General features: G+C 42.7%; 1 protein-coding gene across 1 annotated transcript in view; it reads left to right on the forward strand.

The window, feature by feature from the left end:
- LOC121533397 (voltage-dependent R-type calcium channel subunit alpha-1E) overlaps nucleotides 1-25930 on the forward strand; it is a 98974-nt gene that overhangs the window by 56515 nt on the left and 16529 nt on the right. Inside the window, exons 6-28 of the mRNA XM_041839301.1 lie at nucleotides 2932-3035; nucleotides 3323-3438; nucleotides 3578-3631; nucleotides 7665-7706; nucleotides 8614-8703; nucleotides 9082-9291; nucleotides 9581-9693; nucleotides 10391-10503; nucleotides 10814-10945; nucleotides 11459-11528; nucleotides 13716-13833; nucleotides 13949-14016; nucleotides 14125-14216; nucleotides 19204-19950; nucleotides 20201-20445; nucleotides 20636-20747; nucleotides 21497-21626; nucleotides 22656-22715; nucleotides 23091-23197; nucleotides 23442-23453; nucleotides 24613-24709; nucleotides 25442-25602; nucleotides 25780-25917. Coding sequence (XP_041695235.1) covers nucleotides 2932-3035; nucleotides 3323-3438; nucleotides 3578-3631; nucleotides 7665-7706; nucleotides 8614-8703; nucleotides 9082-9291; nucleotides 9581-9693; nucleotides 10391-10503; nucleotides 10814-10945; nucleotides 11459-11528; nucleotides 13716-13833; nucleotides 13949-14016; nucleotides 14125-14216; nucleotides 19204-19950; nucleotides 20201-20445; nucleotides 20636-20747; nucleotides 21497-21626; nucleotides 22656-22715; nucleotides 23091-23197; nucleotides 23442-23453; nucleotides 24613-24709; nucleotides 25442-25602; nucleotides 25780-25917 — 3131 coding nt within the window. The remainder of the gene's footprint in view (nucleotides 1-2931; nucleotides 3036-3322; nucleotides 3439-3577; nucleotides 3632-7664; nucleotides 7707-8613; nucleotides 8704-9081; nucleotides 9292-9580; nucleotides 9694-10390; nucleotides 10504-10813; nucleotides 10946-11458; nucleotides 11529-13715; nucleotides 13834-13948; nucleotides 14017-14124; nucleotides 14217-19203; nucleotides 19951-20200; nucleotides 20446-20635; nucleotides 20748-21496; nucleotides 21627-22655; nucleotides 22716-23090; nucleotides 23198-23441; nucleotides 23454-24612; nucleotides 24710-25441; nucleotides 25603-25779; nucleotides 25918-25930) is intronic.

A 25930-nucleotide genomic window follows, 5' to 3' on the forward strand; every position in this document is an offset into this window, starting at 1 on the left:
CATGAAGAGTTTATTTCCAAAACGCTACATCCACCAATTTTTCACATTTGGGTTTTTTCATCAGTAATGATTGCTTATGGGTTCCTTCATGTGTGTGTAAAATATTACTGCTTTCTTCGATTTTTAATTCATAGAATTTAGATGTGTATGAAAATGTGTTTTTTTTTGCAAAACGCTATATATCCATTGTTTAGCTGGAATGGAATTTTTTCTTATCCAAAATATTTGACTCTGATATGTGGTTGTCTCACCTAGCTATCTTAAGATGAATGTACTTACTATAAATCGCCCTGGATGAGCATCTGCTGAATGACTAAAATTTCAAATGTAAATGTTTTAACTTTCAAGTTTTAATGTCACATGCACAAGAACAGTGTAATGACTTTCTTGCAAACTCAAAACCCAACAATGCAATGTATTACTAGGAAAAAAAACACATGAGAAATAAGAATAGGAAATAGGAAATATGAAATACACAATAAAGTAAGTAAGTAAGCATACTATATACTGAAAATATTTCAAAAGTCTGATCCAATACCATATTTACATGTGCAGGGATACTGGACTGATAGAGGTAGATATGTATAGGGGTAAGGGGACTGGGCAACAGGATATAAGATAAACAGTAGCAGCAGCTTATATGTGAGTGGGTGTGCGTGTGTGTAGAGTCAATATAAATGTATGTGCATATTATGTGTGAGGGAGAAAATGATGGAGTGAGTGTTTGTGTGTGTGTTGGAGTGACAGTGTGTATGTGTGTGTGTGTGTGTGTGTGTGTGTGTAGGGCCCTGTGAGTGTGCATAGAGACAGTGCAAATATTGAAATAAAAGGTAAATAAAGATACAAGGTAAACTCCTTGTAGCTATTTTGTTAGCTATTTATCAGTCGTATTGCTTGGGGATATAAGCTGTTCAAGAGCCTGTTGGTGTTGGACTTGATGGACCGGTACCTCTTGCTGTGCGGCAGCAGAGAAAATAGTCTATGGCTTGGGTGGTTGGGATTTTTGATGATTTTCCGGGCCTTCTTTTCACACCGCCTGATATAGAGGTCCTGGATGGCAGGGAGCTCGGCTCCAGTGATGTACTGAGCTGTCCGCCCAATCCTCTGTAGGTCCATGCGATCGAGGGCGGTGGTAATGCCATACCAAGCAGTGATGCAGCCAGTCAATATGCTCTCAATGGTACAGCTGTAGAACCTTTTCAGGATTTGTGGGACCATGCCAAACTTGTATTTCGTTTTTTACATATAAAGCTCATATTACTGGATTTTTTTTTTTTTTTTTACATGTTACAAATGTTGAATTTGTACATTTCTTTATAAACATTTTTGTTATTTGTTACATTTGACTGTGTAAAACCTAGCAGTACTACTTATTTCTCTAAGAGTGAAGTGGATATAGATAGAGCATTTTGCAAAAGAACATGATTATTTGTCTCTCCGAAATGAAACCATCAAGTGATAGATTTTAAACAAATATGTGTCTGTCATTAAACAACCCCATGCCATGATTAGATAGTGAAAAAACACACCATCTCTTTCATAATTTCTTTAAACAATAAAAGCTAATTTACTAACATTTCTGAAAATGGATATATAGCGTTTTGGAATGAAACTTTTCACATGTACACGTACACAGACTCTCAGTCAGTCAGTAAGTCACTCACAAACAAACCATTCCACCCACTTCATTGCAGTCTGCGAAAACAACGTTGAGTACAGATGCTGCTCTTTATTGTTTTCATTGCATTCTCTAATACAGAATCCACTTACTGCCATACAGGATCCACTCTCCCCTCTCATGTTGGCCCAGTACTAATCAATACTTCTGTTCTCTCTAGGATTGAGACACCAGCAGGCAGTTGCTGCCTCCCTGCTGCACACTATATCCTGCTGTTTTATTTAACGCAGATCAACTTGGTTTTCAGTTTCACATATATCCATTATGTTCCCCGAAGTCCAGATTCAAGTTACAGTGAAAACCGTTTATGAATCGTGGACAAAGGGAATTGTCACATGGAGGTAGAGAACAGAATAGGCCCCCTCATTAAGTTAATGAGACCTCTGTATAACTGTGAGACTGAGGATGTGTGTTTGAACTCGGTTACTTCCTGTAGTCAGTCAGCTAGCCTCTGCCTGACTCATTACTGACCGTGGTACAGCCTAATAGCTAGTTAAAGACTACCACTCTCTGACTCTGTACGCTGCTGTCTGACAAAGCACAAATACCCAAGGTGCAGCAGCATGCAGACAAAGTGCACAGCAGGTCAATGGAACACAAGCCAGAACGTTTTACACTGGCTTTAGTCAGGAGATAGTCATAGCCATGTTTACTTGTTAACAATTGCTTTGGATCGTGGTAACACCAGCTTTTAGATAATTAAGGGATAGCACACCCAAATTACAAAATGACACGTTGGTTTCCTTCACCTGTAAGCAGTTTATGGACAAGGTATGACAGCAATCCATGCTTTGGTTTTATTTCCCTGTCACTGTTTCCAAATGCTAATGTTGAAGCATTTGTGGCACAAATCCCATCCAGGTCCTAGTACCGTAATTAGCATTTTTCACGCATCATAACCAAATCATCCTAAAGTATCTAAAATTGATTGTGAAGCTCAACAAAGTCATAGATGATTTGAACATGTTTCATCAAAAAATATTATATTGGTACCATGACTTTGTTGTATTTGTGCCAGAGACATGCATGTCCATAGGGCTCAATCCTGTCTTGAGATAGGACTGTAACTTCCACTTTGCACAAATCATGCATTGATGATGATGTCAAAATATGATTTATACTCATGGATCTCAGGTGTGGAACAACAATGTGGGGCTCCATATTTTGTGTTGGTACAGTATAATAATACAGTGCTTTCTCCTGGATTCAATATCTCCTGGTTATTGTCTGCTGTTTGTGTTGTATCTCCACAGACCAATGATGCCTTAGGCCCCACGTGGAACTGCATGTACTTCATCCCTCTAATAATCATCGGCTCCTTCTTCGTGCTGAACCTGGTATTGGGAGTGCTCTCAGGGTGAGTCCACCTTAACGTTACAGCAGCACCGTGGCACTGCCACATTGTGCCGGGGTGGCTGACATGTCTTTTATACGCTCTGTCACTGTCTGTACAAGTTAATGGGTTTTATACAAAAGGTTAATGCACAATATACTCTAATTAACTGCATGGAAAGAAGACAAGGTTTGAGTCTCCCCCTCCACACCTCTTCTCTCCCCTGGTGTCTGAATGATGAGGGAGGCCAGGTCAGTGCTGAACAACAGGTCCCAGAACAGTCATTATCTGCTGTTGTGTTTGGCTTGCAGGGAGTTTGCCAAGGAGAGGGAGCGGGTGGAAAACCGCAGGGCGTTCATGAAGCTAAGGAGGCAACAGCAAATTGAGCGGGAACTCAATGGCTACCGAGCCTGGATCGACAGAGCAGGTACTGAAACCACTGTCTGTATTACGCTATAGACCCAATACACGTCATGCTTTTTAAAGGTTACCTCAGAAACACAATGTCCTTGATATTTACCTTCCTACTGTATGAATCAGACTTCATTGTTGGGTCTGCTTTGCAGAAGAGGTGATGCTTGCGGAGGAGAATAAGAATTCAGGACCCTCTGCTCTTGATGGTAAGAATGTAAAGATGGCCCCATTGGTTATATTGTCTTTACACCCCTGCATTAGTTTACTGTTTATCTGTCTGTACTGGATTTATGGCATTCTAATTGTACACATGACTGTCTGCCATGATAATATTTCTTATCTGTCTGTCCACTAAGACAGCCACACAATGTAAAATAACTATAACATAGGCCTAGACTGAAACATATCATTTGTAGAAAATATGTAATTTCCTATGAATTATTAATTTAATAATATCATATTACCCTATGCACTGTGCATGATACATACAGTGCCTTGCAAAAGTATTCATCCCCCTTGGCGTTTTTCCTATTTTGTTGCATTACAACCTGTAATTTAAATGGATTTTTATTTGGATTTCAAGTAATGGACATACACAAAATACTCAAAATTGGTGAAGTGAAATGAAAAAAATTGAAAAGTGGTGCATGCGTATGGATTCACCCCCTTCGCTATGAAGCCCCTAAATAAGATCTGGTGCAACCAATTACCTTCAGAAGTCACATAATTACTAAAATAAAAGTCCACCTGTGTGCAATCTAAGTGTCACATGATCTGTCACATGATCTCAGTATATATACACCTGTTCTGAAAGGCCCCAGAGTCTGCAACACCACTAAGCAAGGGGCACCACCAAGCAAGCGGCACCATGAAGACCAAGGAGCTCTCCAAACAGGTCAGGGACAAAGTTATGGAGAAGTACAGATGTAGGTTACAAAAAAATATCCTAAACATTTACATTTTTTTGTCATTTAGCAGACACTCTTATCCAGAGCGACTTACAGTTAGCGCATACATTATTTTATCGAACCCACAACCCTGGCGTTGCAAACGCCATGCTCTACCAACTGAGCTACATCCCCTGCCGGCCATTCCCTCCCCTACCCTGGACGACGCTGGGCCAATTGTGCGCCGCCCCATGGGTCTCCCGGTCGCGGCCGGCTACGACAGAGCCTGGATTCGAACCAGGATCTCTAGTGGCACAGCTAGCACTGCGATGCAGTGCCTTAGACCACTGCGCCACTCGGGAGAGGATGTTGAACATCCCACAGAGCACCGTTAAATGCATTATTAACAAATGGAAAGAATATGGCACCACAACAAACCTGCCAAGTGGGGGCCGCCCACCAAAACTCACAGACCAGGCAAGGAAGGCATTAATCAGAGAGGCAACAAAGAGACCAAAGATAACCCTGAAGGAGCTGCAAAGCTCCACAGCGGAGATTGGAGTATCTGTCCATAGGACCACTTTAAGCCGTACACTCCACAGAGCTGGGCTTTACAGAAGAGTGGCCGAAAAAAAAGCCATTGCTTAAAGAAAAAAATAAGCAAACACGTTTGGTGTTTGCCAAAAGGCATGTGGGAGACTCCCCAAACATATGGAAGAAGGTACTCTGGTCAGATGAGACTAAAATTGAGCTTTTTGGCCATCAAGGAAAACGCTAGGTCTGGCGCAAACCCAACACTTCTCATCACCCCGAGAACACCATCCCCACAGTGAAGGATGGTGGTGGCAGCATCATGCTGTGGGGATGTTTTTCATCGACAGGAACTGGGAAACTGGTCAGAATTGAAGGAATTATGGATGGCGCTAAATACGGGGAAATTCTTGAGGGAAACCTGTTTCAGTCTTCCAGAGATTTGAGACTGGGACGGAGGTTCAAATCCCAGCAGGACAATGACCCTAAGCGTACTGCTAAAGCAACACTCGAGTGGTTTAAGGGGAAACATTTAAATGTCTTGGAATGGCCTAGTCAAAGCTCAGACCTCAATCCAATTGAGAATCTGTGGTATGACTTAAAGATTACTGTACACCAGCGGAACCCATCCAACTTGAAGGAGCTGGAGCAGTTTTGCGTTGAAGAATGGGCAAATATCCCAGTGGCTAGATGTGCCAAGCTTATCGAGACATACCCCAAGAGACTTGCAGCTGTAATTGCTGCAAAAGGTGGCTCTACAAAGTATTGACTTTCGGTAGTTATGCACGCTCAAGTTTTCTGTTTTTTTTGTCTTATTTCTTGTTTGTTTCACCACAAAATATATCTTGCATCTTCAAAGTGGTAGGCATGTTGTGTAAATCAAATGAAACAAACCCCCCAAAAAATCCATTTTAATTCCAGGTTGTAAGGCAACAAAATAGGAAAAATGTCAAGGGGGGTGAATACTTACGCAAGCCACTGTAGATAACCACAAATTATTTTACGTAGGTACAGTGCCTTCGGAAAGTATTCAGACCCCTTGACTTTTTCCACATTTTTTTTATACATTTTTGCAAATGTATTAACAGTGCATGTCAGAGCAAAAACTAAGCCATGAGGTCGAAGGAATTGTCCGTAGAGCGCCGAGACTGGATTGTGTCGAGGCACAGATCTGGGGAAGGGTACCAAAACATTTCTGCAGAACTGAAGGTCCCCAAGAACACAGTGGCCTCCATCGTTCTTAAATGGAAGAAGTTTGGAACTACCAAGACTCTTCCTAGACTCTTCCTTGGTCAGGGAGGTGACCAAGAACCCGATGGTCACTCTGACAGAGCTCTAGAGTTCCTCTGTGGAGATTGGAGAACCTTCCAGAAGGACAACCAGCTCTGCAGCATTTCAATTAGGCCTTTATGGTAGAGTGGCTAGACGGAAGCCACTCCTCAGTAAAAGGCACGACAGCCCGCTTGGAGTTTGCCAAAAGGCACCTAAAGACTCTCAGACCATGAGAAACAAGATTCTCTGTTCTGATGAAACCAAGATTTAACTCTTTGGCCTGAATGCCAAGCCTCACATCTGGAGGAAACCTGGCACCATCCCTACGGTGAAGCATGGTGGTGGCAGCATCATGCTATGGGGATGTTTTTCAGCGGCAGGGACTGGGAGACTAGTCAGATCAAGGCAAAGATGAATGGAGCAAAGTACAGAGAGATGCTTGATGAAAACCTGCTCCAGAGCGCTCAGGACCTCAGACTGGGGTGAAGGTTCACCTTCCAACAGGACAACGACCCTAATCACACAGCCAAGACAACGCAGGAGTGGCTTCGGGACAAGTCTCTGAATGTCCTTGAGTGGCCCAGCCAGAGCCCAGACTTGAACCTGATCGAACATCTCTGGAGAGACCTGAAAATAGCTGTGCAGCAACGCTCCCCATCCAACCTGACAGAGCTTGAGAGGATCTGCAGAGAAGAATGGGAGAAACTCCCCAAATACAGGTGTGCCAAGCTTGTAGCATCATACCCAAGAAGACTCGAGGCTGTAATCGCTGGCAAAGGTGCTTCAACAAAGTACTAAATAAAGGGTCTGAATACTTTTTTTATTTTTAATAAATTAGCAAACATTTCTAAAAACCAGTTTTTGCTTTGTCATTATGGGGTATTGTGTGTAGATTGATGAGGGTAAAAAACAATTTAATCCATTTTAGAATAAGGCTGTAACGTAACAAAATGTGGAAAAGGTCAAGGGGTCTGAATACTTTCCGAATGCGCTGTAAGTGCTAGCGAGGAAGAGTAGGTGTTGTTGATTTTCACTGTCAATTTCAGTCTCTCCTGAGGCATGATATGTATACATTTTGTCTCATTGAGTGTTGGAACGTACAGTACTATCTGTTTGGTTGACTCTGTGACAGTAATTTACAAACACTTTCTCATAACAGTGTAACTATTTTGAGTTTTTCCTCGCATTACTCTTAAATGTGTGTGCTATCCTGTTTTTGTAATATCTCTGGGCTTGTGTGTACTCACGATATGTATCTATTCCAAAGACCTATTTAGAAGCACATTTTCACAAGAATAGCTATGCCTAAAATACTATTGTTGTTGCTTCTGGTGTGGTGCACTTCAAAAACAGCTTTAGTTAGAATTATTGAGGACCATGCATGATGTACCCCCAAAAGCAATCATTTCTACTACCTCAATATCAATATGGACTTTTAAACCTACCAGACAAACACTTACACAAAGCTATGACCCTATCAAGTGAAGCATGATTTCCCCCCCTCAACAAACAAACAAACAAATCGTTTTTATTAAATGTTGATTGACAGCTCCCAAGAGGCTGTCTGAATGGAATACAGGCGGTAACCATGGTGAGGAACAACTTCTATTCTACACTTCCTTGCCACCTTTTGTTCCTTTTCAACAACTCAGTCTGACATGAACGTTTAAATAAAGCCAGCTATTGTTCCACAAACCACACTTACAAATAAACCACGAGCCATTCTGAACTCCAAACATTTAATTTGGCACAAGCAAACCAAAAGTAGCCGTGAAAAGGTCCAGCTGTTCCAGTGGAAACAAATTCAGAAGATGTAATAGCTTTGAGAGAGTGCGCCAGTGTTGCCATAGCAACTGAAATGAAATGTCCGGGTGTCAGCCAGTGTGTGCCTCGTGCAAACACTATTGGTTCACTGGCTTATTAAAAGGGGGAATGTCTAGGTAAATATGAATAAATAAATGAGATTCTAATCAAAAGGAGGTGGGGGTGTACGAGGTTTGGCTGGAGGAAGAGCTCAACTCACCCTGATAATTCTTGTTTTTTCCCGCATCAGGCACACATACAATTATATGTGTGCATCAATACAGCTCTTTACAATGATATGGTATGATATTGTCTCAAACTTAATGTGAGTGTGGGTTATAGCCAAGAGAATAGAACCAACAACAACAACGATTAGTTGTAGTTAAGTTGGGTTCATCATACAGTAATAACAATAGATGCATATTTTAATAACACCATGTTGCTGTAATCTTTTACCCATGTGTACTAAATGCATGTTTGTACTCTTGTTTTACAATACCCAAAGCACCAAACACAGTGGCATGTAAATGCGTTGATTATTTTCACCATTCTCTTCTCATCTTGTCAGTAATGCCCTCATGATCTTGTATATCTACCTGTGTGTCTCATGACATGTTCTCTGTGTTGGAGTGTCATAAACGTTGTGTTTTGTGTGGGCTTTCTGCTGGATGACAATGTGAAACCTTTGGCTGCAGTGCTGAAGAGGGCCACCATCAAGAGGAGAGGGGTGGATGCCGTCCACCGGGGCCCAGGGGACGAGCAGTATGGTGACATCTCTTCTGTGGGTGAGTGTGTGTGTGAAGCCACTGAAAAGAGCAGTAGTTTGTAGCTAACATCCCGAATGGTTGAATGATCTGCCATCAGGCAGCAGGCACCCCCTCCATATTAGATTCTGTAATTACAAAGGAGGAGATTGTCATTGTCGTATTGGGAATAAAACTGGAAATGGCAACACATCAGTTCCAGCCATCATTACATGTTACAGTCAGTAGCTAAGCTAAATGGATGAGAAGGCCTTTGGCTCTTCGTTTTCCTTTTGGAGAAATTGTATCTATTGTGCAAGTGAAACATTTCACAGAGGAGAGATCTACAAGATAATGTGTATTTGTCATTGTACTACTATAATTTTTTTAGTAATGATCTAAAATGGCTGTCCCCGCCAGGCATCCCGATGGCCAGACCCAGCATCAGGAGTGCTAAGAGAGGACCTATGGCTTATTTTAAGCGGAAGGAGCGTCTGCTGCGTATCTCTATCCGCCGCATGGTGAAGACACACACCTTTTACTGGACCGTACTGGGCCTGGTGGCCCTCAACACACTCTGTGTGGCCATCGTCCATCACAACCAGCCCAACTGGCTGTCTGTGTTCCTCTGTAAGTCACACACACACACACAGACACACACACCTTTTACTGGACCGTACTGGGCCTGGTGGCCCTCAACACACTCTGTGTGGCCATCGTCCATCACAACCAGCCCAACTGGCTGTCTGTGTTCCTCTGTAAGTCACACACACACACACACAGACACACACACACACACACAGGTACGTACCATCATCTCCATCCAAAATAAATAAAGTCGGGTGGCATTAATCTTTGAGATGATTGTTTTCTGCTGTGTTTATGAGTGTTGGTGTTGCTGTTGTTGTCTGCATTTCAGACTATGCAGAGTTTCTCTTCCTGGGTCTGTTTCTCACTGAGATGTGCTTAAAGATGTACAGCCTGGGACCCAGACTCTACTTCCACTCTGCCTTCAACCGCTTCGACTGCGGCGTGAGTCCCTTTCTTTTTCTGTTTAATCGCTAACCAACATGGAGAGACCATGCCAGATGGAAAGGGACATTGCCCCAATTACGAGGGAATGAGAGGAAATGCTTTACTTAAAACATTGGACAGTGACTTAAAGGGGCAATCAGCAGTTGCTGCTTCCATTTTAAGACTTATAAATTCATTATATATACTCATTGTTTCTTGAAGAATATAAATGCCTTATGAGCTTAGTTCAAATGTCGTACCTCATCAGAACCCAAAATATATACTTTTTTTAATCTGTTTGCAAACATTGTAAACGTAAACAAACACTGTATATCCTCAAAATGTACTTAAAACAAGAATTGTGACATCTTGGATGGTCAGTCCTTGAATCAATAGCTCTGTCTTTGAATGAGTGGTTACATATCTCCGGGCCCATCCCTCAGATTTTTTTCCAAAACAGATGTGGGGTGTCCGCTTTGTTAATCTTTCAACGGCAGATTGCCCCTTTAAACACTTTTTAATGAAAGTGACACTGATGGTGTAATTTAGATAATGAAGTGCAGTAAATGTCTCTGTTCTGTTTCTGTCACATCTGCACTCATCTGTGAATGGACATCCTTCATCTTTGTCTCTCTGTATACTTACTGTACGTTAAAGTCTGCTGTTGGTGTGCTGGTACATCTGGTGATTATGTTGTTAATGGCCCTGTTAACAGGTGATAGTGGGCAGCATCTTTGAGGTGATGTGGGGGTTCTTCAGGCCTGACATGTCCTTTGGCATCAGTGTGCTGCGCGCTCTCCGTCTGCTGAGGATATTCAAGATCACCAAGTTAGTCCAAGGCCTCCTCATTGGTTTATAACATTCTTCCTGCAGTATGCAATGAGGCAATGCATAGCAAGCACTGGCACCTAGCTATCAATGTCCTAGATTATGAGGTTCCTGGGTGTCACATCAGTGTGATATTTGTAGCCTCCTGCTAGGGATAGGATATGCAGATATGTCAATTGCCAGGCTGGCTACAAATAATTTAAAACCCTCACAATAGCAATATTTAGACATTGTTAATTAATTGATTGTCTCTTATTTAGACGGAATTCAAATGCCACTAATCCCGCCCCTGGTTGGTTGTGATTGGCAGGTACTGGGCGTCGCTGAGGAACCTGGTGGTATCCCTGATGAATTCTATGAAGTCCATCATCAGCCTCATCTTCCTCCTCTTCCTCTTCATCCTGGTCTTTGCTCTGCTGGGCATGCAGCTGTTCGGTGGCAGGTATTGTACCATAGACACAAGGATGAACTACCACTGCCCGTCTGTCAGATCTAGTCTCATCACAAACTATGATAGATACTGGCAGTTGATGTAATCAAAGTGGATGTAGTACAACTGATTATTTGATTTGTGTCATCATGACCTTCTCCTTGTGACATTTTATATTACAGAGGACATTTTCATCCCCTGTGGCAATGTAAAAAACACCCTGACAGGACTCGGTCTTTCCCTAGCAGATTCTGTCACACATCTAGTCTTAGCTGTTGTCCCGCTATGTTCACACGGTTAAAGGACCGTTTCTGGGAAACTGTCACTTCAATGAATGCAGTGCATGCCGGAGATGTATGTTGCCTGGCCACTGGAATACAGAAAATAAAACAAACTTTGGGAAAAAGTCCCCCCTCTATTACCCAGAAAATGAAAATAAAAGAATTGGTTTCTCTCTCTCTGAAAAAAACATTTTAAAATCCTGGCTCAACTCGATGTCCTCTCTGTCCTCATCTTTCCACGCAGGTTCATCTTTGAAGACTACACTCCTACAAACTTTGACACCTTTCCTGCTGCCATCATGACTGTCTTTCAGGTCTGGTCTAATTCAATTGTTTTGATTGAGTAAAGTTTTGTGTTTTTGATTCAGGTAACAAAGCTTTGCATGTGGAAATCTTACAGAGTCCATATAAATATTTGGATTGTCATGAATTTGCAGATTATCTACTCTGTATCTTGTGCCTGAATCCTGTGATACAGTATGTGGTACTTACAGTCGCTAGTGAAAGTCTACACACATCTTGCACAGTCTTAACATTTTGCTGTCTTAAAATGTAATCTAAAAAGGGATTAAATTTGATTTTTTTTCCTACCCATCTACACAACCTACTCCACAAAAATACAGAAAATGTTCCAGATAAATACAAATATAACATGAAGATGTATTGATTGTGTATGTCTTCAAACCCCAGAGTTAATACTTGGTGGAAGCACCTTTGGCAGCCATTACAGCTGTGAATAATTTTGAATAAGATTCTACCAACCTTGTACAACTATTAAGGCAACATATATCAGTTAGGAATCATTGATGGATAGCAATACCTTGTCTCTGATTTTTAAGAAGATTTAAGTCAGGACTGAGACTGGACCATTCAGGAACACTCAACAGCTCTTGTAAAGCCATTCTGATGTGTATTTGGCATAAACATGTGTGTTATGGCCTCCCGAGTGGCGCAGCGGTCTAAGGCACTGCATCGCAGTGCTTGAGGCGTCACTACAGACATGGGTTTGATCCCAGGCTGTGTCACAGCCGGCCGTGACCGGGAGACCCATGGGGCGGCACACAATTGGCCCAGCGTTGTCCGGGTTAGGGGAGGGATTGGCCGGCCGGGATTTCCTTGTCCCATCGCGCTCTAGCAACTCCTTGTGGTGGGCTGGGCGCCTGCAAGCTGACTTCGGTCGCCAGCTGGACGGTGTTTCCTCCGACACATTGGTGCGGCTGGCTTCCGGGTTAAGCGAGTAGTGTGTCAAGAAGCAGTGCAGCTTGGCAGGGTCGTGTTTCAGAGGACGCATGGCTCTCGACCATTGCCTCTCCCGAGTCCGTAGGGGAGTTGCAGCGATGGGACAAGACTGTAACTACCAATTGGGGAGAAAAAGGGATATAAGTACAAAAAAATAGTAATAATAATTGGGTTATTGTCCCACTGAAACTCTATCCCAGCGTAAGGTTTTCAGAAGACTACGGCGGATTTTCCTCTAACATTTTACCTGGGCTTTGCTCCTTTCATATTTATTTTGATCCTGACAAACTCCCCAGTCCCTGCTGGTGACAATCATACCCATAACATGATGCTGCCACCACAATACTTGAAAATACAGAGGATCAACAACATTGCATTCATTCCACAATACTGGCCTGTATGAAAAAGTTAAAAGAAGAAAGACTGTGTTAAAAAATCCTCTACAAATCATCCATCCTGTTTGAAACAAGGCCGTTAAGCAATACTGCAAGACAACACGGCAAATAAATTAACTTTTTGGCCTAAATTTAAAACTACAGGTTTGGGTCAAATCCAATAGAACACAACACAGAGTAAAACCCTCTGTATTTTCAAGTATTGTGGTAGCAGCATCATGTTATGGGTAAGCTTATAACCAGAAGGAACTAGGGAGTTTGTCAGGATCAAAATAATAATGAAAGGAGCAAATCCCAGGTAAAAAGTTAGAGGAAAACTTGCTTCAGTCTTCTGAAAACCTTACCCTGGGATAGTATTTTTTAGTGGGACAATTACAAAATGTAAATGCCAAAGACACACCAGAATGGTTTTGCAATAGGTGTTGAGTGTTCCTGAGTGGTCCAGCCTTAGTCAAATTTGCTTGAAAATTGGAGACAAGGTCTGAATATTGTTGTCCATCAATGATTACCAACCAAATTTACTGAGCTTGAGCAATTTTGACAAAGACAACAGAAAAATGTTGCCCTAAGAGTTGTGCAAAGTTAGTAGAATCTTATACAAAATGATTAACAACTGTAATGGCTGCCAAAGGTGCTTCCACCAAGTATTAACTCTGGGGTGCCAAGACATACGCAATCAAGATTTTTTTTTTTTTTGGATTATTTATTAATTTGGAAAATGTTCTGTAACTATCTTTCACTTTGAAAATGTGGAGTAGGTTGTGCAGATCTGTATGAAAAAAAACTAATGTAATCCCTTTTTAAGGCAGAAAACGATGAAGACTGTGCAATGGATGTGTAGACTTTCACTAGGCACTGTATATCTAGATCCTGACAGGAGAAGACTGGAATGAGGTGATGTACAATGGGATCCGCTCCCAGGGAGGAGTGAAGTCAGGAATGTGGTCCTCCATATACTTCATTGTGCTCACACTCTTTGGTAACTGTATCCTTTCTCAGCTAGCAAATCACTTTTCACACTGTAGATATGATTAGATTAAACGTCTGATGTGTGGATTCTGTAGATCAGACATCTAGGTCCTTGACATGAGTGTGACCAGACACGCTGCTGAATGTCTTCTTGGCCATCGCTGTGGACAATCTGGCCAATGCCCAGGAACTAACCAAGGTAAAATCTCCTTTCAACAATTCACTAGTCTTCCCATAATTGAAGATGATACCTGCTCTCAACAGCATCTGTGATTAATTAATCTGTTCTATGCAATCTTATATCTAGGACGAAGAGGACGAAGAGGCTGCTTTCAATCAGAAACATGCTCTCCAGAAAGCCAAGGAAGTAGGGGCCATGTCTTCCCTGATGTCATCACAGTAAGTGGTGTGTGTACCCCTGCTGCCTGTTCTCCTTCCTCTCTGTCTCCCTCAGGACTCTAACAGACTGCTAACTAACAGTACTAACACTATGTAGTCACACCAGAGGCTGTTGCTGTAGTACAGCCAACACTAAAGGAAGGGAGGGATTGAGGCTGACAAAGCCTTAGGGAATCAGTTTGACTATGGGCAATTTTTGTTATGTAGTGCTATGCCTTGGAATTTGGCTTTTGCAAATCGGCAGGAAAATGTGCCTTGAACTGCATTAGAGCCCCGGGTTTGAACTAGATTAGATTATACACTGAGTGTACAAAACATTAGGAACACCTTCCTAATATTGAGTTGCACCCCCTTTTGCCCTCAGAACAGCCTCAATTCATCACTCTACAAGGTGTTGAAAGCGTTCCACAGGGATGCTGGCCCATGTTGATTCACAGTTGTGTCAAGTTGGCTGGATGTCCTTTGAGTGGTGGACCATTCTTGATACAAATGGGAAACTATTGAGCGTGATAATCCCAGAAGCGTTGCAGTTCCTGACACACTCAAACCGGTGCATCTGGCACCTAATGTCATAACCTGTTCAAAGGCACTTAAATATTTTGTCTTGCCCATTCACCCTCTGAATGGCACACATACACAATCCATGTCTCAATTGTCAAAAAAATATTTTGTTAACCTGTCTCCTCCCCTTCATCTACACTGAGTGAAGTGGATATAACAGATGACATCAATAAGGGATCTTAGCTTTCACCTGGTCAGTCAGTCTATGTCATGGAAAGAGCAGGTGTTCCTAATGTTTTATACACTCAGAGTAGTTTGTGTTACTGGTAAATCATAGTTGATTTAGTCCGTTTGATCTAGGTACAGGCTACTGTAATTGTAGCTGTATAATGGAGCTCCGGACAGTCGTAGTGCCCTTCATAATTTTTTACATTTGAGTCATTTAGCAGACGCTCTTATCCAGAGCGACTTACAGTTAGTGAGTGCATACATTTTTCATACTGGCCCCCCTTGGGAATCGAACCCACAACCCTGGCGTTGCAAGCGCCATGCTCTACCAACTGAGCTACAGGAGGCCTAATGACTTCTTGGCCATCGCTAATGATGTTCATATTGCTGAAAATGTGTGCTGGAAACAACTGAACTGAACAACTAAAGAGGTATTGATATACCCTTCCTGATAGGTCTATAGGTCTGTTTTAGATTGTACCTCTATAATTTGCTCTAAATTGAACAGCGTGTCACCATGGCTACCGGCAGGCTTCCCAGTATCTGCAGGGATGAGCCTATACCGTCGTCATAGCGACAGCATTACTGGCATCCAAATTAATATATCATTCCAATTAGATAAATATTCTGCAGTACTTAGTCACCCTTACTTTCACAAGACTGATTTTTGTAATCGTTATGTTTTTGGAGTAAATAGAAGAATTACCAAGTGTCAGGAAGTCATTCATCTGGACATGCCATGTTGGGTTACAAGAGACAAGAGTCATAAAGTAATGTTATTTCATCAAAGCCCACAGTATTGATTTCCTATATGAATGTTGTGACACCCAGTCTGTCTGGTGGAAGTGCATGTACTTAGGCATGGTGAAACATAGAGAGATGGTACGCATGTTGGAAATGAACAGCATATTGCATGGTCATTCAAACCACATGCGCGGAAAAAGCATTTTTAAATGTTTCATAATTAAACATTTTGGTCTCATGCTGTGCAGCATTAGATCTCCTTGGCAATACGTTAGTACAGCAGGAGTGAAGATTAGCAGAGCTGTGGTGCGTGCTACAAATATAACCAGTTCCATGAATTGCTTATGCGGAAATATAAAACTGGAGGATTTTCCCCTCAGTAACTTGAAGTTGTTGGTTTTTCATCTAGGTTCACCCAGGTTGAGGCATATCTATACAGTGCCTTGCAAAAGTATTCATCCCCCTTGGCGTTTTTCCTATTTTGTTGCATTACAACCTGTAATTTAAATGGATTTTTATTTGGATTTACACATAATATATACACATACACATAATAGTCCAAATTGGTGAAATTAAAAAAATGACTTGTTTCAGAAAATTCTAAAAAATAAATACCGTAAAAGTGGTGCGTGCATATGTATTCACCCCCTTTGCTATGAAGCCCCTAAATAAGATCTGGTGCAACCAATTACCTTCAGAAGTCACATAATGAGTTAAATAAAGTCCACCTGTGTGCAATCTAAGTGTCACATGATCTGTCACATTATCTCAGTATATATACACCTGTTCTGAAAGGCCCCAGAGTCTGCAACACCACTAAGCAAGGGGCACCACCAAGCAAGCGGCACCATGAAGACCAAGGAGCTCTCCAAACAGGTCAGGGACAAAGTTGTGGAGAAGTACAGATCAGGGTTGGGTTATAAAAAAATATCAGAAACTTTGAACATCCCACGGAGCACCATTAAATCCATTATTAAAAAATTGAAAGAATATGGCACCACAACAAACCTGCCAAGAGGGCAGCCCACCAAAACTCACAGACCAGGCAAGGAGGTTAATCAGAGAGGCAACAAAGAGACCAAAGATAACCCTGAAGGAGCTGCAAAGCTCCACAACGGAGATTGGAGTATCTGTCCATAGACCACTTTAAGCCATACACTCCACAGAGCTGGGCTTTACGGAAGAGTGGCCAGAAAAAAGCCATTGCTTAAAGAAAAAAATAAGCAAACACGTTTGGTGTTCGCCAAAAGGCATGTGGGAGACTCCCCAAACATATGGAAGAAGGTACTCTGGTCAGATGAGACTAAAATTGAGTTTTTTGGCCATCAAGGAAAACGCTATGTCTGGTGCAAACCCAATACCTCTCATCACCCCAAGAACACCATCCCCACAGTGAAGCATGGTGGTGGCAGCATCATGCTGTGGGGATGTTTTTCCATCGGCAGGGACTGGGAAACTGGTCAGAATTGAAGGAATGAAGGATGGCGCTAAATACAGGGAAATTCTTGAGGGAAACCTGTTTCAGTCTTCCAGAGATTTGAGACTGGGATGGAGGTTCACCTTCCAGCTGGACAATGACCCTAAGCATACTGCTAAAGCAACACTTGAGTGGTTTAAGGGGAAACATTGAAATGTCTTGGAATGGCCTAGTCAAAGCCCAGACCTCAATCCAATTGAGAATCTGTGGTATGACTTAAAGATTGCTGTACACCAGCGGAACTCATCCAACTTGAAGTAGCTGAATAGTTATGCACGCTCAAGTTTTCTTTTCTTTTTTTGTCTTATTTCTTGTTTGTTTCACAATAAAAAATATGTTGCATCTTCAAAGTGGTAGGCATGTTATGTAAATCAAATGATACAAACCCCCCAAAAATCAATTTTAATTCCAGGTTGTAAGGCAACAAAATAGGAAAAATGCTAAGGCGGGTGAATACTTTCGCAAGCCACTGTATGTGCAGGGTTTTGCAGGGTACCTTATGACATATTCAGGGTCAGGCACTTGTCGAATCACGTTGATGAGATTTGAATACCATAGGTTTTCCAGCGTCTGTGTTTGGAGAAATCTCTGAACTTTGGTAGCATTGCATCATGTCTGTGATGTCTGAGGTGAAATGCTGTAACTGTCTTTCCTCCGGGGGATCTTGCACAACTGACCTTCAGAGCATGATGATGATGATGTTGACTAAGTGAAAAAGGTTGAAGCATGTCTGAGACTCCTGATACTGTAGAGAGCGATGGCTGCATGTCTCTCTCTGACCAGCATGACCAATGAGAATGTTACCCTGGCACAACTTTGGGGAGGAGAGCTGCACACGTAATGCAAACTGATATGGTTGCTTTGCCTAAACAATCTCTGTCTCTGTTCTGTTTGTTGTGCCAATGAAGGCCATTTCTGTGTTTTATTCCTGTGCCATACTGTATCTCTGAATGTCTTTAACATTTCAAACTTCCTGAATATTTTATATGTTGCACCTGTTGATGTTAATGTTGTTCTGATCTAATACTGCTGCCATCCTGTTTGTCATGTGGCGCTTTGCCTGCCTAGAGGCACAGCCCAAAACATTTAGGCAATATTCATTTGGTTGAATCATTTAAAAGGGTTTTACTACCTGGTAATACAGAAAATAATGATTTTGGCTATACAGACATACAATGCAGTAGACTATAGTCTAATAGTGATCCATTGAAATTGGTAATGTTGTTGGACTGTGTCTCAGGGCCTGTTTTGTCTCTGCTCACAAAAGCACTAATGTCTTGTTTTCAACCAATCGCTTATTGATAACACGGACCACACAAGAGTACAAGTACGAGTAAGTATTAACGCTGTCTGTTCATTTCAATTTCAAAACAAACTGCCTGATTTTCTTAACTGGGTTAACTCTTCTGTTCTCATTTTATTACGTTCCTTGTTTTACTTCCAGAATCTTACAGTATTTGGCTCTGCATCTTATATCAGTTCCACTGGTTTCTACGTCTCCCACTTTCATTATAGTTATTACAACTTCCTAGTTACATTTTGCTTAATTTATTACATAACATCTTCATTGAGCCAGTAAATTGTTTTTCATCAATGCTTAATTAAAATTCTGGATCTTGTTTACCAAGCTTTGAAAATCAGACTAGATTGCCTTTTCTCGAATGTGTTCCAACTGCTCACTGGTTTTGTACAAATGTTTTATTTATAAGTGTATGTTTCACAAACATTTGTACACAAGCAAGTAGAAGAAATTAAAAAACTATTCTAACACATTTTGGAATTGGTTTAAAATGAAAAGTAGAGGTTACAACATTCAGTGTATATCACTGTTATATACAAGTACTGTGTTTCTATCTCCCTTACTGCTAATCCTGACAGTGTTGTTGTCCTCTCTCCCAGCAGGAGGAGGAGACCCTACCTGTACAGGAAAAGAGCGATACACAGGAGCCGGCCTGCCTACTCTCTGGAGGAGGCTGAGAGCCTCGCCGAGGGGCCCCCCTGCCCGCCACTGAATTCCTCTAACTCTTTCATGTCCAGGGGGGAGAGGAGAAGACGGATGACCATGTCTGTGTGGGAGCAGAGAACCAGCCAACTGCGCAGGCACCGGCAGATGTCCAGCCGAGAGATCCTCTTCAGCAGCCCCAGTGAGGAGCAGGAGGTGCCCCCTGGATGCCCCCACCACCTCAAAGCCACAGGCACACCCACAGGCAGCCTGAAGCTGGCTGACCCCACGGCTGACCCTACGGCCTCCACAGCTCAGCCCCCCAAGCCCATGGACCTAACTCTAGAGGAGCCACCCCTGTCCATGGGCGTCCCTGAGCCCCCCTTGTCCATCCCTTTAGCAGAGTCACCCATACCCATCGACAGTCCCCTGCCTGACCCCTCCACGTCCACAGTTGTGTCCATTCCGGAGCCCACTGAATCTGAGCTGTGCCCAGAGAGCAAGCTTGATGTCACCAACCACAGCCACCCAGGTGTCAATGGCCGCAGGAGCCCCAGGTTAAATGGGGAGAGAAGGCAGAGAGCGGTGCGTAAGTTCCGCCCTCCTGCTGGTGACACCCTGACCCCTGACATGGCAGGGATGAGGTTCAGGAGGCCAAGGGGCACAGGGCACCATGAAGCCCAGGCTGGGGCCAGAGGCCTGGACTCACCCCAGAGGGAGGGGAGCAGTCGCTCTATCAGCAGGGAGAGAAAGACCCCAGAGGACCCACAGGAGAAGGAGAGGAGAGCCGGTAATGCGGGAGAGACCAGCCAGCCTTCTGAGACCAGGGAGGCTGAACACAGGTGAGGAGGAACTGACACTGATGTACAGCTAGTTCTATTAGTTCAGTATATAGTAGACTGTTTGTATAGTATTCTGTAGACTCTGTTTGTATAGTATTCTGTAGACTCTGTTTGTATAGTAAACTGTTAGTAGTCAGTTTTCTGCTATGTTCAATGTATCAGACTTCAGAGTGCCCAAAATGCAACAAATCCCCAATGAATCCGGACTCCAAGCCTAGATGTTGTCCCTTGTCCCTCTGCTCCTCGACAGACAGGGTGACCCTAACCAGGCTGGGGTTCCTGAGCTGCAGAACAGGGAGCAGGGTCCACAGTCAGAACCACCCACCCTGCAGCCATTTCAGGCTGCAGTACTGGAGCTCCCAGAGGGCCAGACAGGAGATAGTGATACTGGGAACAATGCCACCACTCTGAACCAGGATAACTCCCCTCTGAGCTCCAGTATCTACATAGAGGTGACCAATGTTCAGTCGTCACTAGAGCTCACCCCCATCACAGGTAACACCTTCAAGGGTGTCCTTATTCTATCACATATGTGCATTCAGTGTGCTAGTTCCGCTGAGAGGTGTATGAAATGCCTTGGTGTATGAAAGCCTCCATCTCTTGGGGGTTGGAGATATCTCTGATATCACAGCATGTTACCACAATCAGAGCACAGCAGCACACCCACATTCTCCACCTCTTCCAGGTAACAGTAACGACATGGAGGCGTCCAAGCCTGAGAAGGAAGAGGAGCAGTTGACCAGCCCAGCCAATATTGTCACACCTGATAGCATGTTCATCTTCAAACCTGGCAACCCGTAAGTCTCCCTCTGTTCCTCTCTGCTACTCCTATTACATCATCCAGAACATTCATCCTAACACCATCATCCTAGTACTATCATCCTAACAGCATCAACCTAACAGCATCATCCTAGTACCATCATCCTAACACCACCAACCTAACACCATAAACCTAATACCATCATCCTAGCACCATCATCCTATCACCATCATCCTAACACCATCAAGCTAATACCATCATCCTATCACCATCATCCTAACACCATCAACCTAATACCATCATCCTAACACCATCATCCTAATGCCATCATCCTAACGCCATCATCCTAACACCATCATCCCAATACCATCAACCTAGGACCATCATCCTAACACCATCATCCTAGTACCATCATCCTAGAACCATCATCCTAGTACCATCATCCTAATACCATCAACCTAATACCATCATCCTAACACCATCATCCTAATGCCATCATCCTAACACCATCATCCTAACACCATCATCCCAATACCATCAACCTAGCACCATCATCCTAACACCATCATCTTAGTACCATCATCTTAGTACCATCATCCTAGTACCATCATCCTAATACCATCAGCCTAACATCATCATCCTACACCATCATCCTAACACCATCATCCTAACACCATCATCCTCACCATCTAACACAGACTTGATAGAGATATAGATATAGGTTTCAGTCCTGCTCTGTCAGTTGTTTATCAATCAGAGCGGTTGTGTCCTCTGTTCCTTGTCTAGGATCCGCCGGGCCTGTCACTATGTGGTGAACCTGCGTTACTTTGAGACGTGCATCCTGCTTGTGATCGCTGCCAGCAGTATCGCCCTGGCTGCAGAGGACCCCGTGTCAGCCACCTCTAACTGGAACAAAGTGAGAGCCAGTCTGGTCACTGGGCTTTACATGGACTCAACAGATGGCTGTTTTCCTCGCTGACCTTGAGCCTCACTATTCTAACTGTCCTTCTCCACAATGGTGGCTAGGCTATTGTCTTTGGTGTGTGGTTGCTTTTGTTTTGCTTTGTTTTCCTCTGCTGTATTATTTTTCTCTCAGCATAACGAGGAGTGCAAACATGTGCCCCTGACAGGGATTGTGTCTGCATCTGACACTGTATCTGATCTCACAGGGAGAGCAATATTAGAGTTGTCACTCTCTGCTCACACTGAGGAGCCAGATTGAGGAGAGGAGGGTGTTGTAGGGTGTAGAATCATCACATCACACTCCCTACAGCTGCCTCTGCTTTAGTCTCTTCCTACGACAACAAATCAAACAGATAGCACAAACAGCGTTGATCTAGCTAGTACAATCTGGAATTCTACAGAATTTCTATTGTTGATGACATTGTTTTGTATGTCGTTACAGAAGTTCCTTCAAGTAAAAACGAATCATTGGGAATGTGTGCCTGGGGTCTCATATCTGGCCATGTACTAGCTGAAATACTAAAAGAAAGCATTATTATAATTGCTTTGTGAAGGTCTCCCACGGTGACTTGATGGGGGGGGCTTCTTTGGATGTTGGTGATTGAGGCAGATTGAGTTGGAAATGCAATGGGCCTGTGTGATATGCTAGGAAGATAATCAAAGCATATATTCATCAGAAGAGAAGGGCACCACTTAAAAGCATTGTCTTAGAAATAGAAGGCCCTCAGGGTAAACGTAATCAATGTGACCATTAAAGAGAGAAGTTGGTTTCCTAAAAGGGAAATGTGTCCCCAGTTCAGTGGTGAAGAACAAATGCAACACGTTAAACATAGTGTCTCAGAGTCTCACTCTGGTCCTAAGTGCTTTTTGTTCTCCTCTAATGTATGAGCTGATGGCAAATAATTAAATGTTCTTCATCAACCCCTGGAGTCCAATATTGTAATTAATGTATTAATATATTTGTCTACTTTTTACCCCACAGGTTTTGCGTTACTTTGACTACGTGTTCACAGGTGTCTTTACATTTGAAATGATAATAAAGGTGAGTTATGACTTAATAGAAAGAAAATACAGTATTCTCTATTCAATCAGCAGGAATCCTGTATTGAAACATGACCAAACTGTGTCATATTTACATGACAGAGGACATACCATACTGTAGCAGAAGCAGTTGGATTGGGCAGATGGTACATGAACATGTTTGGCATAAGCTGTTACCCACTGGGCACACACTGGTTGAATCAATGTTGTTTCCATGTCATTTCAATGAATGACGTCTGTGCCCAGTGGGTAGTCCCGAGAAAATGTAATGTCAGATAGACAGAATGTACAGTATTTTGCTAATTAACAGTGAGGCCCCCCTATGCCAATATTTAGTGCAGTTTTCAAATGACTTAACAAGATGTGTATTTGACAGATGATAGACCAGGGCTTGATTCTCCATGACGGCTCCTATTTCCGGGACCTGTGGAACATTCTAGACTTTATCGTGGTGGTCGGAGCTCTGGTGGCCTTCGCCCTCACGTGAGTCATGTGACCTTGCATAGGTTATAACTTCCTGTGTAGTGGTTTGTGTAGTGTACAGTACTAGAGTGTATACTGCCAGTGTAGCTTGACTGCTCAGGTCTTTGACTGGACATAGCACTGTTTTTCACTCTGTTTTGTGATATACATGTTTTTTCCCACCCTGAGATGTACATGTTCAGTATCATGTCTTTCTCTCTGTCGTTCTCTGCTCCTGTGGATTGTGTTGCTGTGGGACTGCCAGGAATGTGTTGGGGTAAAAACACTCTCTTTATTCTCTTTCTTTCTGCTCTTTTCTCAACAGGATCCTGTGTTTCCTCTATAGTTCATACATAAGTGCTGTGAAAAAGTATTTGCCCCCTTTCAAATTTTTCTAATTGCGTATTTTTGATACTCAATGTTATCAGTTCTTCAACCAAAACCTAATATTAGATCAAGGGAACCTGATTGAACAAATAACATAACAATTACATACTTATTAAATGTATTTCATAAACAAGGTTTTGCAACACCCACATAATGGGATACATGTCTTCCAATAAGTTATACTTTTGACCCATCTGTCGATAGAACATTCTTCCAAGAGTCTTGATGATCATCCAGGGGCTTCAGGTGCTTTTTGGCAAACTTGAGTCAACTTTTTGGACGACGTGGGTCCCGTTATGTCTGGCGACGACTTGCCTTAATAGAAGGAACCATGAATTCTGCTCTGTATCAGAGAATTCTACAGGAGAATGTCAGGCCATTTGTCTGTGACCTGAAGCTGATGCGCAGCTGGGTCATGCAGCAAAACAATTATCCAAAACACACAATCAAGTCTACATGAAAATGGTTAAAAAGCAACAAATGTTGACGTTTTTTAATGGCCTAGTCAATCCAGACCTAATCCAAATTGAGATATTGTGGCAGGACTTGAAACTAGCAGTTCATGCTTGAAAACCCACAAATGTCGCTGAGTTAAAGCAGTTCTTCATGCAAGAGTGGGCCAAAATTCCTCCACAGCAATGTGAGAGACTGATCAACAACTACAGTAAGCATTTGGTTTCAGACATTGCAGCTAAAGGTGGCACAACCAGTTATTGAATGTAAGGGGGCAATTACTTTTTCACACAGGGAAATTGGGTGTTGCATAACCTTGTTAATTAAATAAATAAAATAAGTATAATTTTTTTTTGTTATTTGTAATCTCAGGTTACTTTTATCTAATATTAGGTTTTGGTTGAAGATCTGATAACATACTGTATAAAAAATATGAAAAAACTGAGAAAATCAGAAAAGGGGCAAATACTTTTTTACGGCACTGTGTTTCTTTCTAATCAGAGACGTAAAGTACAGTAATACGTCTCCTGTAAAATGGTTAGCTCAATGCTGGAGTGAGTTTACCAGGTCTTCATTCTACGTGTCTCTACTTGTAGAAATAATAAAGGACGGGACATCAAAACCATCAAGTCTCTTCGGGTACTGCGCGTCCTGAGGCCCCTGAAGACCATCAAGAGACTACCGAAACTCAAGGTAACCTTTTCCATTTGTTTTCTCAGCAATTGCTTCCCATGTTAACAGTGCCTGCCCCAGTCAACAGTCTGAGGGACAGACTACAGGGGAGTTCTATCAGGCTGTTCAGGGTTTATCAAGGCTGCGGTACTGTCTATGTGTGTGGTATGACGGTATCAGGTCAGTAGCCACTGTTAAACAATTGGAGATTACTTCACATCCATTTAGTCACACCTATTTCCACATGAGGGTTTCCAGGCAGCAGAGAATCAACTAAGGAAAGATTGATAGATGAGGTGATAAACCTGAGAGTTCGAGCATGAAAACATTTTGTCACGACTTGATTTCCCAAACCTCACACATTCCATTTCTGCTGGGGGGGAAGAGTGTGTCTGTCAAAGGAAATGAGGAAATGAGTCCAACTGATAACTGTGTGAGTGGACCAGGGATTCAGTCAGTCAGCTGATACCAGACACACCGCAATCAATAGACCTGGTTGTCCTGGGACTGGAAAGTGAAATAAAGATCTACAGAGTAATACAATCCTCTTTCAGTCACTCATGTAGCAACAATAGTTTGGGATCATATTGGACAATTGTATGCTATTTATAGCACTTGAGTTAGAAGTCAGCCTCAACAAATCACTAGCTAACTGGACGAAAGCTGAACCCCCTCAGTTTTAGCGTATCATTTTCTTTGACTCTCTTTTTCAATTGCCTTCACTCATGCTTCGTCCTCTGCCTGTGTGTGTAGGCAGTGTTTGACTGTGTGGTGACCTCTCTGAAGAACGTCTTCAACATCCTCATCGTCTACAAGCTCTTCATGTTCATCTTCGCTGTCATCGCTGTGCAGCTGTTCAAAGGGAAGTTCTTCTACTGCACAGACGGATCCAAAGACACAGAGAAGGACTGCCAGTAAGTGTCTGTTGAGCTGCCTGTATACACTCATACACTGGGCCTTACAGAACACTAACATACAGTAGTTGTGGTGGATGAAGACCTATTGGAGACCTACAGTATGGTCATGTTTTCTACTGCTTCTTTGTCCTCTGAATGTCTATTGTACACTGTGTGTCTGTCTCTTTCTATCAGGGGCTTCTACATTGACTATGAGAAGGATAAGAAGGAGGTGAAGAGGAGGGATTGGAGGAGACATGACTTTCACTATGACAACATAGTCTGGGCCCTACTCACTCTGTTCACTGTCTCCACTGGGGAGGGCTGGCCACAGTAAGTCTCACTC

This window comes from Coregonus clupeaformis, chromosome 20 (assembly GCF_020615455.1).
Source record: "Coregonus clupeaformis isolate EN_2021a chromosome 20, ASM2061545v1, whole genome shotgun sequence".
Classification (NCBI taxonomy): domain Eukaryota; kingdom Metazoa; phylum Chordata; class Actinopteri; order Salmoniformes; family Salmonidae; genus Coregonus; species Coregonus clupeaformis.